The sequence below is a fragment of the Salvelinus namaycush genome, chromosome 25 (genome assembly GCF_016432855.1).
Source record: "Salvelinus namaycush isolate Seneca chromosome 25, SaNama_1.0, whole genome shotgun sequence".
Lineage (NCBI taxonomy): Eukaryota > Metazoa > Chordata > Actinopteri > Salmoniformes > Salmonidae > Salvelinus > Salvelinus namaycush.
This window is the reverse complement of record NC_052331.1, coordinates 20,030,685-20,047,012: the sequence shown is the minus strand read 5'-3', so window position 1 is coordinate 20,047,012 and position 16,328 is coordinate 20,030,685. Positions and strand designations below refer to the sequence as shown.

Below are 16,328 nucleotides of genomic sequence, written 5' to 3'. Positions count from 1 at the left end.
CATTCAACCAGAAATTATTATATGGGCATCTTCATCAACAACAAAAAAAGTCTGTGGAACCAGTTACACACACACGGTGCTTTTGACATACAATATTTTCAACTTACACATTTGATACATGTTGAAATACATGATTACATTGTCCATGTTCATTTATATGGTAATTATTATTCAAGATGTGTTCATTTGACCTGCGATTTGAACTGACAACCTCTTGGTTTAGGGAATACTGATCGTCCTACTATGCCTGTGTCAATGATTGATTTGACCTGTATTGCTACACTTTGCAGCTCAAAGTAAATCTCAGCTCTGTTAAAAGTACACTCAAATAAAACCATTTTATTTATCACAGTGATTAAGGAGTAACATTAAAACTGAGTAATATGCCCCACCAACATTAGACAACTACTGTATACAGAAAACCCTAAATACTGAAATAAGTCAATCAAATCAATGATGAGAGAATAGTCAGATTAACTGATAATTGACACAGACATGTTGGCGTAGCAGGAAGATCAGTATGCTGTGAACCCAAAGGTTGTGAGTTCAAATCCCAGGCAAGCTTGTTGAATAATAATTACTGTATAAATGAATGTGCACAATGTAATCATGTCTCTCAAATATATAAATTGAAAACATTGTATGTTAAAAGCACTGTGTGTGTAACCAGTTGCATAGCCTTTCTTAGTTAAGATGCCCAAATAATAACTTCTACTTGAATGAATATATGAGACAAGTTAAGCAAACAGATCACTTTAATTAAATTGACTGGAGTTGGAGCTAAGTTTGGGCCAACTAAAAATGTTAAGTTCAGGTAACACTTTGACTGAAAAGTTGAGTAACTGTGGAACCAGTTACTTAATAATAATTAGTTGAAACAACTAGATTTTTTTTTACAGTGTAGTAACAACACTCCTGGACCAAACGTGATCTAAAGCGACTTGCACACTGCCACATTAAACCCCATCAAACACCAATAAACACTGACAAAAAAAACAACTGCATATAGGTGTCTGTTTGTTGGCATTTGTTGAAGTTTGTTGTGTGCCTTATTGTTTGCTTTTTAATCTAATTCATTAGTTTAAAACTCTATTTAATGTTTAGGGAGTAAAGCTATCTTCCCCTTGTTTTCAGCTCCATGTGAAGCGGAGGCTTTCTTTTGCCATAGCAACATGTGTATCAACACCAGCTTAGTGTGCAACGGGATCCAGAACTGTGTCTACCCCTGGGACGAGAACAACTGCAAAGGTGAAACACCTGTTCCATTTGGGTATAGAGCTGACAAATATGAACTACAGTTAATGTTTTAGGTTAACCTGTATGACAAAAGTACAAGTTAATGGTGCATTCTAAATGTAATGTTGATAAATCTAAATGTAACTTTCATCACACTATTCATCACAATTCAAACCTAGCCGCCAAAATAGAAAACTTGATTGTATGTAATATTTACTGTCCACAGAGAAGAGGAAAGCCAGCATCTTAGACAATATTGACCACACCAATGTCACAATCATTCTAGTCACCTGTGGTCTGGTGGTTGTCCTTCTCATTGTGGCAAGTATCATTCAAGTTAAACAGCCACGCAAAAAATACATAATCAGGAGGGATGACTTTGACCCCACATTGCTCCACGAGGCCTTTGAGCCGCCACATTATGAACTGTGCACTCTGCGGAGGGCAGCCTCTGCCGACCACATGAGCGAAATGGCTATGGCCGAGGACTTTGATAAGTTTCACAAACTCAGACGGTCTTCGTCCAAATGCATTCGTGACCACCACTGCGGCGGAGCCCACTCCCAGGTATCCAGCATCAGGGGAAGCCAAAGTAACCTGAGTGTGCGGGACGCAGCCATTATGTCAGACATGCCTCTCTCCCAGTCCCACCAGGCCACACCCTCCAGCCACAGGAATATACTGATGATGAAGTACAGTTACTCACAGGACGGGCAGGATGGTTGTGACCAGGATGACGACATGGATGACTGTCAGACCCCCAGCCAGAGCCACCATGTCCTGGCTGCACATCAGTCAATGTCCAATGATTTCTGAGGTATGAGGAACATGCATGCCCTACAACCACACAAATTTTCTGTTCCTCTTTGCTTGTTCCATTTGTTTTAAATAAATATGTTTGTGTTCTGCTTGGATTCACACGAGTAGCCTACAAATTAAGAATGCATATCATGGAATGGTTGTGGTTTTGTAAGTATTTTTTGTGAACAAAAAACATACACATTCTGATATGATCTATGGTGTCCCCTTGATTTTAATGTATGTATGTTGTGAATATGAAGTTGTTTATTTTCCCCCTTTGACTGTGTACATGAAAAATACAATATACATCATGTGTTTGCACCTGTTATGATTTAATATTTAGCTTTTTATTGTTGAATGGTGTTGTCTATACAGTGTTTTTTCCTGTCAGTTATAATACATTGTTCCCTCTGTATTGTCTAGGCTACCCCCTCTCCAAATACTGTACCTCTGTTTTGTTATTACATTTACAAATGTATTATCATTTTACATCAACATTATATTATTAAATGCTTGGTTTTGTGACACATAGGGTGGTAGTAATAGAGGATGGTATGTTGACCACAGGAAAAAGCACGATGATTGAGAGGAACTAGGAACTACCAAAACTGTATTTCGCATCAAGTCGGACAAAAAGCTGCAGCACACCTTGGTTCAGCGCGAGAGGAGAGCGAGGTTTCGATTCTAATAAAGTATTTTCACCTTTTCTGACATTCAAATGTCATGTTAGTTTGCTATTTAGTTACGTCCCACGTGTTTAAGTGTACTTCTGGTGGCTAATCTCGTAATTTCTACATGTTCTTGAATGATGTAGCTATCAATAAATGTCCTTGGATGAGTAGCTAGCTAACAGTGGGAGGAGAGGTTTCCAGCAGCTCGCGCTCATTCATTGATTCAAAGTAGCAAGTCATCATGGCAGAACAAAGTCTACTGGAAACGGAGGTGATACAATGTAACGTTAATGCTAAAGACAGCGGCTTCAAAAAACGTGTAGGACTGATCGCAACTGGAATTGTCGGGGGGTCATTGGTTGCCCTTTACGCTGTTGCAGGTCCATTTGTTGCACCTGCTTTGAGAAAGGTGTGCCTACCTTATGTTCCCGCAACTACAGCACAGGTGGAAAATGTCCTGAAAGTGCTGCAGGCGAGATCTGGATCCCTCGTGGACATCGGAAGTGGGGATGGAAGAATAGTAAGTACGTACACTTAGTAGTCTGATCAGAGGAGGACCAGCCATTGTCTGAATTTGTGATTGTGACTTCACTTTTGATTGTTAAGTTAGACCATTGGGTTTGTGCAATTTGCAGCGGTTGCATTCTTGACAGGAAATTAAAGTTACAAATTGCATTAGAGGGAATTTAGTTGTAGCCTATTAGCATCCCAGAAGACTGTTAGGCTGGACATGTGTAGTATTTTGTTGCTCCTATCACTGGCACTTTGATTTAACCATGCATTTAATTTCTGCAGGTGATCGCAGCTGCAAAGAAAGGATTTGAAGCTGTTGGAATTGAGTTGAATCCATGGTTGGTGTGGTACTCCCGTTACAGAGCTTGGAGAGCGGGTGTTCATCATTCTACTTCCTTCCACATATCAGATTTATGGAAGGTTAGTCAATCCACCAGTGATCATTTACAAATTGTTCTTCATCCAAAATAACGTTTATGTAGTAGCCTAATACCCAATACAGGGGGGACTAATGTTGGGTCTTTCTTTTAATGTATGTGTATGCCCTGGTTCTCAGGTCAGCTTTAATCAGTACTCGAATGTTGTCATATTTGGAGTACCTCAGATGGTGAGTTTAACTCTTATTTATCTACTAGACTTGACAAAATAATGGTAACTTCTTATTTTGTAAATGCCACCACACATAGCACTACATCAACAATATTACCCTCAATATGATGATTGATTGTATTACTTCACAGATGGATCAGTTGGAGGGCAAACTGCAGACAGAACTACAGAGCACAGCTAAAGTGGTGGCCTGCCGTTTCCCTTTTCCCACCTGGGCACCTGATGGCACCGCTGGAGAAGGAATAGACACTGTGTGGGTATACGATGCAGAGTCGTTCAAAACAGAAAGAGGAACACACCAGGGACATATTGTAACTCCACAGCAGCCCCTGGGCAATGATGACACTACCACGTCATACTAATTGTGTTCATATCTGAATGCCTCAGGGATTTGTTGATTTGAAAATCCTTCCCAGGATGTTATCAAATCAAATGTGTGAGAGTCAGTAATAATAAAAAAAGATCATTTAAGCAAATTCACCATCTTGCATTCCTTACTACCTAACACGATTCATTTAATTTTACTGAATATGAAATTAAAGTCTTAAAACGTATTTGTTTAATGTTCATTTTTTTAAATATAAAAGTGCGCAGCTTACTCTTGTACCGTAACTCAATACCGTCAGCATGCTGATAGTTGCTGTACATAGCAGTTTTTTACCATAGCTAGCCTAGCCACAGGGCCCCCGGAGTGCATGATAAAATTGCTACATTGTATCCCCACGGGGAATCAAATGGTGAAGTTACATTGTAACCAGTGATCGAATCGAACATCATTCTGAGATGTGTTTTTTTAGTTCGCTGGCTGCTAGGCTTTTCACCACCTAGCCAGACGGTGTTATGTGTTGACTGAAAAGAGGACAGTGTGCGTCAGCATTCAAGATGGACACCGCCGAGGAAGGTAGCTAGCAACCTCGTCAACCCATCTTGTTAACAAATTTACGTTACAGAATTAGTTAACCTCCTGTTGTGACACACATTTGATTGCGCCTCTAGGAATCTGTTTTGTCGCAAATTGACAATAACCGTTTTTTTTCTACCGAAGCTACAACCTGCATGAAGTAGCTAGCATCACTAGCTAACGTTAGCTAACTTTAGCTAAGTTATATGCACTCACCACTAAGTCCAAGATGCAGTATAACCCACCTTTATCACTGCTAGTTAATAGCTAGCTTACTGACTTCTCTGCACTTCTACACGTTGTTGATTACATTTCAATTCAATAGACTAGTGATGTATCCGTCCTCCAGTTCTAGCTAGTTAACTAATCAACATAGCTAACATAACAACAATAATATAGAATGTACCTGTTTGCCAACCCACCCATTAGTGCTGCCAATCACTTGATTAGTGACCGGTAAAGCATGGGGTTGATTCGTTGCTCTTTTGTAAAGTTAATCAAAAGCCCCAGAGTATTTACAAATGAAAGGTCCTGACAAAAAGAGTCTTGAGATCGCTGAAAGATCTGCTAGCTATGTTTTCATGCAAGTTGCACATGAGGCTTTGTTTTGAGAAACCATATCTGAATTTCATGAACCCTGTTCTCTGATTTTGTCTGATTCATATCCTTGACTTCTGCAGGGGATATATGCCGGGTCTGCCGGTCTGAAGGAACCCCGGACAAGCCACTATATCACCCCTGTGTTTGCACAGGAAGTATAAAATTCATCCATCAAGAATGGTATGTGGTGCTGGTTGGTTGTATACTCAAACACAGGGCCAGTGGCATTTCTTTAGAGACAGACTGGGTTCTTGCCAGAGCATGATACATTCAACAGAGAGGAGCAGAGCCAAGTATTACTATGGGAACGGTGTAATGGAAGCCAGGGTTTGACAAGTTGCCATGAAAATGTGATCTCTTAGCCAGAGATGGGCTCTGATACTAGATCGCTCCCTGTGCTAAATCTAGCTAGATGGTCTGTCCTTAAGCAACTGAAATTGATCTTTTATATTGCTGCACATGTGACACCACACTTACATAATTCATCTGTATTTTTACAGCTTGGTACAATGGCTAAAACACAGCAGAAAAGAATACTGCGAGTTATGCAAACACAGATTTGCTTTTACGCCAAGTAAGTCATTCAATTTAATTTCCTTCTATATACCTATTCTGTTTAACATATTATTCAATGCAGCATTTACTTAAATGATATGGGGTTCCAACAACGTGACTAACATATAGGCCTAACCTACCTCATATGGTCATTTGCCTGTTTTGACAGAGGGATTGCAGTCCAATATCATCATCCAATGACTGACCTCTAACATATTTCTTGAAGTGTTTTATTTTGAAGTGCATATGCGGTCTTGATCAGCCTCGGGAAGTATTACTTATTCTCATTTGAGTAAGACTGTGAGCTGCCCTGACTAGTTATCATTCAAGACAGGCCTAGGGGACACACACATAGCCTTGTCTATACTAATCCATTACTCTAGTGTTGCTCAATCTAATCTCTATTTCTCTTACCAGAGTCCGTCTGCCATCCTCATTCATTTAGTGAGAGATTTAAATTGTAGTTTTCTCAGATGATTAAATTGTCTAAAGGACAAGCATAGTCTGTCATGATACCAATAGAAAATACTTTGCCACTTTTCTGACCAGACAACTATTATGATCCAATGCAAGCATTTCTTAGTTCTGAATGGACCCAATTAGGACCAGTAAAGGAAGGTTGGAATTTGAGGATGTGAAAATGAAATATCCTGTTTTGATACTTTCCTTCCTTTGTTTTTTCCAGTCTATTCTCCAGATATGCCTTCCCGACTGCCTGTTCAGGACATATTTGCGGGGCTGGTGACAAGTGTAGGCACAGCTATTAGATACTGGTTTCACTACACACTAGTTGCCTTTGCTTGGCTGGGAGTCGTTCCTCTCACAGCATGTAAGTACAAATGTTCTAAAACACAGTCTGGTGGTACATGTTGTTCAGTAAGCTATCCATTGTTGGCTTTGTTGAATATGTCAGTGTGTGTTGACTGACTGTCTTATTCCCGCAGGTCGCATCTACAAGTGTCTGTTTACCGGCTCTGTGAGCTCACTCCTTACCCTGCCATTAGATATGCTTTCTACGTAAGATGGTCATTATTTTCTTCTGAACCTGTACAAAATAATACCCTGTAAAAACATTAAACAAATGTTGTCTAGTCATTTAGCCAATAACATTCTGACTCACCATGAGACAATTGTAATGTCCCTTCATCCACAGAGAGAACTTGCTGGCGGACTGCTTGCAGGGTTGTTTTGTGGTGACGTGTACACTCTGCGCCTTCATCAGTCTGGTGTGGCTGCGGGAGCAGATTGTTCATGGTGGCGCCCCCCAGTGGCTGGAGCAGAATCAGCAGCAGCAGCCACAACATGCACCAGCTCCACAACTTAATGAGGTAACCAAAAATCTCACTACAAAGTCACTCTTTGGGTGAACATAATTATGTGCTAACTATAGCATTCCTTCGCTGCAACTTGTCACTTTTAATTTGAGTGTTAAAGAGCGCTCAATACACTCTTACTTAACCAGAGATAGCCTCTTCTAATGTTCTGGAGCTATCGCGCCCACCTTTGTGTCCCGTGTCTTTTCCCCAACAGCAGGGCCCTGGTCCTGGGCAGGGGGCGGGTGAGAACCAGCCTGCTGCTGCTGAGCCCCTGGCGGACAATGGTCCAGCGGCTGAGGTCCCTGACATCCAGGTGGACCCGGCAGAGCACATGGAGCTGGAGGACGAGGCTGAGGATGTAGGGGACGCCAACAATGGTGCACAAGGTATGAACCTTCGAATGGAAAGGTTCTAGCCTGGACCCAGGTCTGTTTGCACCATTTCTCATTGTCAGTGACAAGGATTTGGTAAAATGGCACAAATAGACTGGCACTCAGGATATAAAGGTTCAAGATGTTAACCTATTGCAGCCTTATTTCAAAGGCTAATTTAGGATGGTGGTTTTGTATTTTACAACATTTTTATATCATAATGTATATTTTGTCATCATAGACATTAATCTGTAGGCGATATCTGGACTGCTTGTTTGACAAAGTGTTAATTTGAGGTGTCAGTAAGTGAGGTGCTGCTTTTGTCTCTTTGTAGATGACATGAATTGGAATGCCCTGGAATGGGACCGGGCAGCAGAGGAGCTAACGTGGGAGAGGGTGAGTTTGAATTAGAATTCCCTCAGGCCTATTTGTGTTATATACCCATTGGTCATTGTTGTGTATAAGAAATGTAAAGTGAAATTGAACATTCTGGGGGGGGTTTTGTTTTTTTTTCACAGATGCTCGGTCTTGATGGCTCCTTGGTTTTCCTGGTAAGTAGCTCATTCCCCATGTTTGATGAAAATCTTCAGGTTGTTGTAAATATGTTGTCCTTCTTTCTTCATCAGGAGCACGTCTTCTGGGTGGTCTCACTAAACACACTCTTCATTTTGGTGTTCGGTACGTGTCATTAAACTTATGTTAAGAGAATGTGCCATTTTGATAAAAAAAAATGTTTTTATCCAAATGAATATTATAACAGTGACTAACATTTCTTTTCAGCTTTTTGTCCGTATCATATTGGACATTTCTCAGTTGTGGGTCTTGGCTTTGAAAATAATGTAAGTACCAGCTTAGTGTAAATTACATTGAATTTAAGGCCTTTCTCTTGCGTGTAACTAGAGAGATTATATTTGAAATCTGTATGAATAGATTTTGTGAAGTTTGTTTTGGAATCTGTATGACTTGCTCCATACACTGTTGAGCTGCTTTGCAGTGTCAGAAAGAAGATGATTTGAATCATGTAATTTCCTGTTGCAGGTGCAGGCCTCCCACTTCGAAGGCCTCATCACCACCATCGTAGGCTATATCTTCCTGGCCATGACATTAATACTGTGCCATGTATCCTTTGGTATCTGTTACAAAAGTGTGTTATAGCCTAGTTTTAGTCTCTTATAGACATGTAGTACCTGTGATGTATTGCATGTGTTTTTTCCTTAATGAAAATCCCAGGGATTGGCAGCGTTGGTGAGATTTCAAAGATCCAGACACCTTTTAGGAGTGTGCTACATTGTTGTCAAGGTACTGAACATTATGATAATGATTTTGTCCTTGATTGGGAATGCATAGCCTGACTGGTATATGACTAGTTTGTGTCTTATGGGCTCAGAAGTATATACATACAGAATATTGTGTTTATCTTGCATACAGTATATTCTCAGTCTGGATTACAATATAAACTAATCATTTGCCTTCTATTGCCATTGAAATAAACACCAGTTATAATACATATTGATATTATGATTAACCAGGTATCCCTGCTGGTAGTCGTGGAGATCGGTGTGTTCCCTGTCATCTGTGGCTGGTGGCTCGACATCTGCTCACTGGTAAGCTGACCATGTTCTTCTGCTTTTAATGATGCGTCCTTTCAAAATAATAATTGATACCTCCATTTTCCTTTATTGAATAGCCAAATGTTGTTCTGTGTTGTTGCAGGAGATGTTTGATGCCTCTCTGAAGGACAGAGAGCTGAGTTTTGACTCTGCTCCCGGCACCACCATGTTCCTCCACTGGCTTGTAGGGATGGTCTACGTCTTCTACTTTGCCTCGTTCATCCTCTTACTGCGAGAGGTGAGATGGTATTCTCTCTCATACCTTCATAGCTGTCATTTGAGGTGCCATAAACCTATGTCAAGAGATTTCTGCTGTTGAGTTATGTATCCCAATTAGATCTGTTTCTAATTGTCGCTCTAGGTGCTGAGACCTGGTGTTTTATGGTTTCTCAGAAACCTGAACGATCCTGATTTTAATCCTGTCCAAGAAATGATTCACCTGCCGATATACAGACATCTCAGAAGATTAATTTTATCAGTGGTGAGTTGCAACCCACTTATTCCTATCTAATATACAATGCCATAGCTATGGGTGCCTGGACAGGACATACAGTGCCAGTAACACTGGGTTTCTGGTCTTTCTCTGCAGGTGGTGTTTGGCTCCATAGTTTTACTAATGTTGTGGCTTCCCATAAGGATGATCAAATTCATCCTCCCAGCCTTCCTCCCCTACAATGTCATGCTGTACAGGTAAGTGGGGCGGCAGGTAGCCTAGTGGTTAGAGCGCTGGACTAGTGATCGAATCCCCGAGCTGACGAGGTAAAAATCTGTCGTTCTGCCCCTGAACAAGGCAGTTAACCTACTGTTCCCCGGGAGGCCGTCATTGAAAATAAGAATTTGTTCTTAACTGACTTGCCTAGTTAAATAAAGGTAAATACATTTTTAAAAGTCTGGTGGCCTGGAATAACAATGGAATGACTTGACTTAAGCCATAGGCTCCTAGTAATGTCATGAAGCTGTTGCGGCCGAAGTCGACCGTGTTGCAATTACCGGAAGATAAGTCATTGGCCGGATTATGCCACGCTACATGCCACAACATCAATAACCAATGCATGTTTAGCAATGAATAAATGCCTCTTCAGTAACTAACAAATACCTCTGTAATGTAGTCCGTTATGGGTGATGGTAATGTCTCTGTCTGTCTCCGTTTCCCAGTGATGCTCCAGTCAGTGAGCTCTCTCTGGAGCTGCTGCTACTTCAGGTGGTTCTGCCTGCGCTGCTGGAACAAGGTCACACACGCCAGTGGCTCAAAGGCCTGGTCAGAGCCTGGACCGTCACCGCTGGATATCTGCTGTGAGTCACACAAACAACAACAAACCAACTCTCTGTTAGACTGTAAGTGTTCTTGGGCTTTATCATTTATATTGGAATCCATTATTTTACTGGGATATACACTACATGACCAAAAGTATGTGGACACCTGCTTGTCGAATCTCATTCAAAAATCATGGACATTAATATGGAGTTGGTCCCCCTTTTACTGCTATAACAGCCTCCACTCTTCTGGGAAGGCTTTCCACTAGATGTTGGAACATTGCTGCGGGGACTTAATTCCATTCAGCCACCAGCATTAGTGAGGTCGGGCACTGATGTTGGGCGATTAGGCCTGGCTCGCAGTCAGCGTTCCAATTCATCCCAAAGGTGTACAATGGGGTTGAGGTCAGGGCTGTGTCCAGGCCAGTCAAGTTCTTCCGCACTGATCTCGACAAACCATTTCTGTATCGAACTCGCTTTGTTCACTAGGGCATTGTCATGCTGAAACAGGAAAGGGCCTTCCCCAGACTGTTGCCACAAAGTTGGAAGAACAGAATCGTCAAGAAAGTCATTGTATGCAGGCATTAAGATTTCCCTTCACTGGAATTAAGTGGCCTAGCCCGAACCATGAAAAACAGCCCAAGACCATTATTTATCCTCCACCAAACTTTACAGTTGGCACTATGCATTGGGGCAGGTCGCGTTCTCCTGGCATCCGCCAAACCCAGATTCGTTTGTCGGACTGCCAGATGATGAAGCGCGATTTATCACTCCAGAGAACGCGTTTCCACTGCTCCAGAGTCCAATGGCGGCGAGCTTTACACCACTCCAGCCGACGCTTGGCATTGCTCATGGTGATCTTAGGCTTGTGTGCGGCTGCTCGGCCATGGAAACCCATTTCATGAAGCTCCCTATCCTATGACGGTGCCACGTTGGAAGTCACTGAGCTCCACAGTAAGGCCATTCTACTGCCAATTACATTTACATTTTAGTCATTTAGCAGACGCTCTTATCCAGAGCGACTTACAGTAGAGTACATACATTTTATTACATTTTTACATACTGAGACAAGGATATCCCTACCGGCCAAACCCTCCCTAACCCGGACGACGCTATGCCAATTGTGCGTCGCCCCACGGACCTCCCGGTTGCGGCCGGCTGCGACAGAGCCTGGGCGCGAACCCAGCCCAGCCTGGGCGCGAACCCAGAGACTCTGGTGGCGCAGCTAGCACTGCGATGCAGTGCCCTAGACCACTGCGCCACCCGGGAGGCCGGGTGGCGCCAATGTTTGTCTATCGAGATTGCATGACTGTGTGCTCGATTTTATACACCTGTCAGCAACAGGTGTGGCTGAAATTGCCGAATCCACTCATTTGAAGAGGTGTCCATACGTTTTTATATATAGTGTAGTTCATGTAGGCTGTCATTGTTCTCCCATAAAACCAGGGTTAAACCCCAGAGTTGCACTATTATAGACTGACACATATCCTCAGCCTCACCTCAGCCAATTAGAAGACTTTGAACCCCATGTTAACGGTGCTGTCTGTGCCACAGAGACCTCCACTCGTACCTGTTGGGTGACCAGGAGGAGAATGATGATGATGCGGACCAGCAGGCCAACAACAATCCGCAGGGGAGGAATAACAACGCCATCCCTGATGGGCTGCACGCTGCCCACCAGGCTATCCTACAGCAGGGAGGTCCTGTCGGCTTCCAGCCCTACCACCAACCCATTAAGTTCAGCTTCAGGGTGAGTCATGACTACAACTTGCATATAATAATGATAATATGATTCACCTGGTAGGAGGTAGGCTGCCTAGCTATTCATTAGACCTGACACTTGTTTTCTCTAAGCCATCTTTGTCACAGAGCGTTCAAATAAAATTCAATGTGGTCTATTCATGTGTATTCATTCTTGTTTTTCTAGATTGTGTTGCTGATTGTGTTCATGTGTGTGACACTGCTGGTGGCCAGTCTGGTGTGCCTCACGTTGCCAGGTGAATTCACTGTGTAGTCCACTCAACTCACTCAATGTAATTGCACTGTCCCACTCCATTTTCTTCCACATTTACCTACTGTCACCCTCTCTTACTCTCGCTGTCTCACCCCCTCTCTCCGCCCCCTGCTACAGTATTCGCCGGCCGGTACCTGATGTCTCTCTGGACGGGCAGCGCAAAGATCCACGAGCTGTACACGGCAGCGTGCGGCCTATACGTGTGCTGGCTGTCCATCAGGGCCATCACCATACTGCTGGCCTGGATGCCACAGGGCAGGAGGGTCATTCTGCTCAAGGTCCAGGAGTGGACCCTCATGGTAATGCTCTGCAACACGGTAATGACTATCAACACCCACCGCCAGCACACAGCACACACACTTCTTTTAACTCATTCTTCTTCTTCTAACTCATTCTTCTTCTAACTCATTCTTATTGTTTTTCCCCTCACACTTGTAATGCAAACAGCAACTGAATTAGAATAAGCATGTGATTTTATACAGCAACATATATGGCAATATAGACACTTATAAGACATACACGAGTGGTTTCAATACTGTATGTTTTGGGGTTATGCTTTTTTATTTTACTGTGCTTTGTTAGTTTTTAGTGGCTCATCTCTGTGTGGTTCTAGGTCATTCATGCCCTCTATATAGGCTGACTCCGAATGCAATCTGAAGTCCGCTCAGTGAAGTGATACCTACTGTATCTATGTTGAGAGGCCTGTGTTTCTAGCCCTCTGTTTTCTATACGTTTTGTACTGTAGATCCTGAAGACGGTGGTCGTGGCTGTGCTGCTGGTTGGAGCCATCCCTCTGCTGCTGGGCCTGCTATTTGAGCTGGTCATAGTAGCTCCTCTCAGGGTGCCATTGGACCAGACACCACTCTTCTACCCCTGGCAGGTACTGTAAGGGCCACCCATCTAACACCAATGACCGTATAGCTTTACATTGGATTGAAATGGTCATCTTAAAATGCTACACTTGCCTAATGACTCATCCTGAATTTAATTCCGCTGCTCTATGATCACTCCATACATTGTCTAAAACTGCCTTCCTAGAATACATTTCTGCTGACGTCAGAATGAGGGGCGTTGTACAAAACAAATTAATCAACGATTGGATCGTCTCTCACCAATCAGAGCATCAAAGTTGATAAGGTCATCATGTAGGCTGACTCTGGCCTAACCCACCGGTTTCTGTGACCAATCAGAACGGTCAGAATGTGTTTGCGTTTTACAAAATGTCAGGGAGGCAACCATGTCAGGGAGAAGAAACGATAGTTTGGCTGGAGCGATGTGAATGGTCAGTCAGCTAATTTGACACTGCACCTAAAACTTTTATGATGAAGTCTTTAGCTTCCTGCAATCGGATAACAGAAGAAGAGGCAACAACAGCCAACAACAGACTAACCTGCTCTTGTTGGGACTTTTTGTTTCAGGACTGGGCTCTCGGAGTGCTCCATGCCAAAATTATTGCTGCCATTACTCTGATGGGTCCCCAGTGGTGGCTGAAAACCGTGATCGAACAGGTCGCTCCCACAAGACTGTTTTACTATGATTACTACCCTAATTAGTGTGAAGAGCTGTAGTATGATGCCATTAATAATATAGCTCAGATTAATGTTGAATACGTTTTGGAATTATATTGACTTCCTAGTGTTGTTCCCTCTTCTAGGTGTACGCTAATGGAATTCGCAACATTGATCTCCATTTCATCATCCGTAAGCTGGCTGCTCCGGTTATCTGTGTGCTACTGGTGTCTCTCTGTGTGCCCTATGTCATCTCTGCTGGCATCGTCCCAATCGTAGCTCAATATTCCCCAGGTAAGGCAATTATCAGATAATGAAAGTGTAATTATTGGTTTCAGTTGTGTGCTTGTGCGAGAGAGATATATATTATTGGTGAGGGAAAGTGAGCAAATTTATCATTGAACCTCTGATTGCTCTTTCTGCAGGAGTTACCATGGAGATGCAGAATTTGGTGCAGAGGAGAATCTACCCGTTACTGGTCATGGTAGTCATGCTGGTGGGAATCCTCTCCTTCCAGATCCGTCAATTTAAGCGCCTTTATGAGCACATTAAGAATGACAAGTGAGTACTCTGACATTAAGCTCAGCACAACCACAGTTGTTACTTATTGACGATACTGACCTGACAAAATGGTTTCCGGATGTCTCTCACAGACTGTGTTAGTCTCCATTATGACAGTGGAGCACCATAGTTTCCAATACAGATCATAAAAGGACTTCTCCAAGCCTCCTGAGGATATACTTGTTGGCATACTGGTGTGCTATTTACACACTGTAGGCTCTCTCCTTTCATGGCATGGTATTTCTCTCTGAAAGTATTGTTTTCTCTCTCTCTCAGGTACCTGGTTGGACAGAGACTGGTGAACTATGAACGCAAGGCGGCAGGCAGAAGCACCACAGCCGCACACAGCAGCTCTTCCCAGGAGTAGGAGCTGTTATCACCTGACCTGAGAACAGCCTCTAGTTGTGAGGCCTCTCTCCTCCCTTCTGACATCTCTTCACATTCATGACTCAAGCACTCGCCTCTCGCAATGTCTTCTTTCACTCCCTGCTTACAAGCGTAGCCAGAGAACTGAGGAGTTTGTTTTACAAAAAAGATTAAACAAAGTCAAAAATACCCTGATAACCAACCAACTTGGAATTGAAAAAATGGTTTAATCTTTGTACATCTTGAAAGAAAAAAATAGTATTTTGTGAATTCATTTATTGAAGACTTTGTGAGTTCCTGTTGTTAGGTCTGGATGGACTGCTACAGTACCTGACCTGTTTGAATAGGAGGAGGCAGAGTCCCGGGAAGCCTCTTTTCAGCTCTGCTCTATGGGATAATCCCATTGGAACACATGACTGAAGCTCTGCTTTAGAGGGAGCAATGTGAGACAAAGCTGAAGAACTTTGGGATCAGTTTTTGTAGTTTGTATTTATTTGTTTCGATTTCCCTTTTTAGGGGTTTAGTATTACAGTGTGTGGGTGAGAGGTTGTTATTTGCAAGAAAGAAATGTTCCTATTGGAATGGGTGATTTAGTCTTTCTGTAGCAGGGCTTAAAGCAAGGGACTTTTTAATTCAGATTTATAGATTTCGGTTCACTGACCGGCCACAAAGGAGCTAATGAGTGTGTCAGGCTTCCCAGAATAGCAATATACTGGCTTGATGGTCTCCTGTCTCAGGCTGGGGTTATTAATTAACCCAACTAGACATATTTATATGATGTAGCTCTAGTGTTTAGTGTCATTTGAGAGAACCCTAAAAGGCAGAGTATCTGCTGAGTTTGGCATTAGGAATTTACAAGATTGTAACTGCTCATGAAATTTGTATAATTTCTACTCTACAGTTCTTGCTACACCTGTTCTTACTTATGCACGAATATATCAGTCTGTTGCACTTTAAAAAGCTTTAACATAGTGGCAATCATTCATAAACCATTTTATTTAAATCAAGTCAGTATTTCATTCTGGGGGTGAGGACACTAAAATTAAATATGAGTTTTCGATCTAGTTTGACACTTTTTGGGGCTGTGTGTTGAGATATGTTTGTAAATAAAGCATTTTTTTTTTCATTTCACTGTGTACCATTGTCTTATAAGTTCCAGGTTTAAGACTTGATTTCCAAATTTCAGAGAGTGTATTAAATGCTAAGATTCTATAAGTGACCTTCTAGTAACTTAATATACAAAACTGGATGCTGGTGTTTACCTGTTGAGTTTATGCAGACTCATTTTTAAGCAAATGTTCTATTTTTATAAGTGCATATAGAGGCAGTTTCTAGTTGTGTAAATCTTGTGTTGCTGTTTTGTCTGCTTCATGTTGTTTTTCTGTGTGTTCCTGAGTGGTCAAGTGTGTATTGGTCATCTTAATAAATGGCTACTAGAAAAA

The 16,328-nt window shown here is 42.3% G+C and overlaps 3 protein-coding genes across 6 annotated transcripts; all 3 read left to right on the top strand.

The window, feature by feature from the left end:
- The first annotated feature begins 1,172 nt into the window (after nucleotides 1–1,172).
- On the top strand, nucleotides 1,173–2,052 carry LOC120019833 (neuropilin and tolloid-like protein 1). The gene is made up of 2 exons (XM_038963248.1): nucleotides 1,173–1,248; nucleotides 1,463–2,052. The coding sequence occupies exons 1-2, from the start codon at nucleotides 1,173–1,175 to the stop codon at nucleotides 2,050–2,052; spliced, it is 666 nt and encodes a 221-aa protein (XP_038819176.1).
- Nucleotides 2,053–2,667: 615 nt separating this feature from the next.
- atpsckmt (fATP synthase c subunit lysine N-methyltransferase) lies at nucleotides 2,668–4,309 on the top strand. The gene is made up of 4 exons (XM_038963920.1): nucleotides 2,668–3,228; nucleotides 3,504–3,641; nucleotides 3,778–3,828; nucleotides 3,962–4,309. Exons 1-4 carry the CDS (start codon nucleotides 2,950–2,952, stop codon nucleotides 4,190–4,192), a joined length of 699 nt encoding a protein of 232 aa, XP_038819848.1. The 5' UTR covers nucleotides 2,668–2,949; the 3' UTR covers nucleotides 4,193–4,309.
- Nucleotides 4,310–4,457: 148 nt separating this feature from the next.
- Nucleotides 4,458–16,328, top strand: LOC120020336 (E3 ubiquitin-protein ligase MARCHF6-like). Of its 4 annotated transcripts, none has more exons than XM_038963918.1 (26): nucleotides 4,458–4,731; nucleotides 5,412–5,511; nucleotides 5,832–5,905; nucleotides 6,572–6,715; nucleotides 6,831–6,903; nucleotides 7,040–7,214; nucleotides 7,417–7,588; nucleotides 7,908–7,969; nucleotides 8,092–8,124; nucleotides 8,200–8,251; nucleotides 8,354–8,412; nucleotides 8,612–8,692; nucleotides 8,804–8,872; nucleotides 9,103–9,177; nucleotides 9,287–9,421; nucleotides 9,545–9,664; nucleotides 9,773–9,873; nucleotides 10,339–10,476; nucleotides 11,992–12,187; nucleotides 12,365–12,434; nucleotides 12,569–12,768; nucleotides 13,197–13,331; nucleotides 13,870–13,959; nucleotides 14,106–14,253; nucleotides 14,385–14,520; nucleotides 14,797–16,328. In XM_038963918.1, the coding sequence occupies exons 1-26, from the start codon at nucleotides 4,713–4,715 to the stop codon at nucleotides 14,885–14,887; spliced, it is 2,748 nt and encodes a 915-aa protein (XP_038819846.1). In that variant the 5' UTR covers nucleotides 4,458–4,712; the 3' UTR covers nucleotides 14,888–16,328. The 4 variants fall into 4 exon arrangements, with proteins under 4 accessions (XP_038819846.1, XP_038819845.1, XP_038819843.1 ...); XM_038963919.1 differs by having other exon boundaries at nucleotides 4,459–4,731; nucleotides 12,569–12,750; XM_038963917.1 differs by having other exon boundaries at nucleotides 8,092–8,251; nucleotides 12,569–12,750.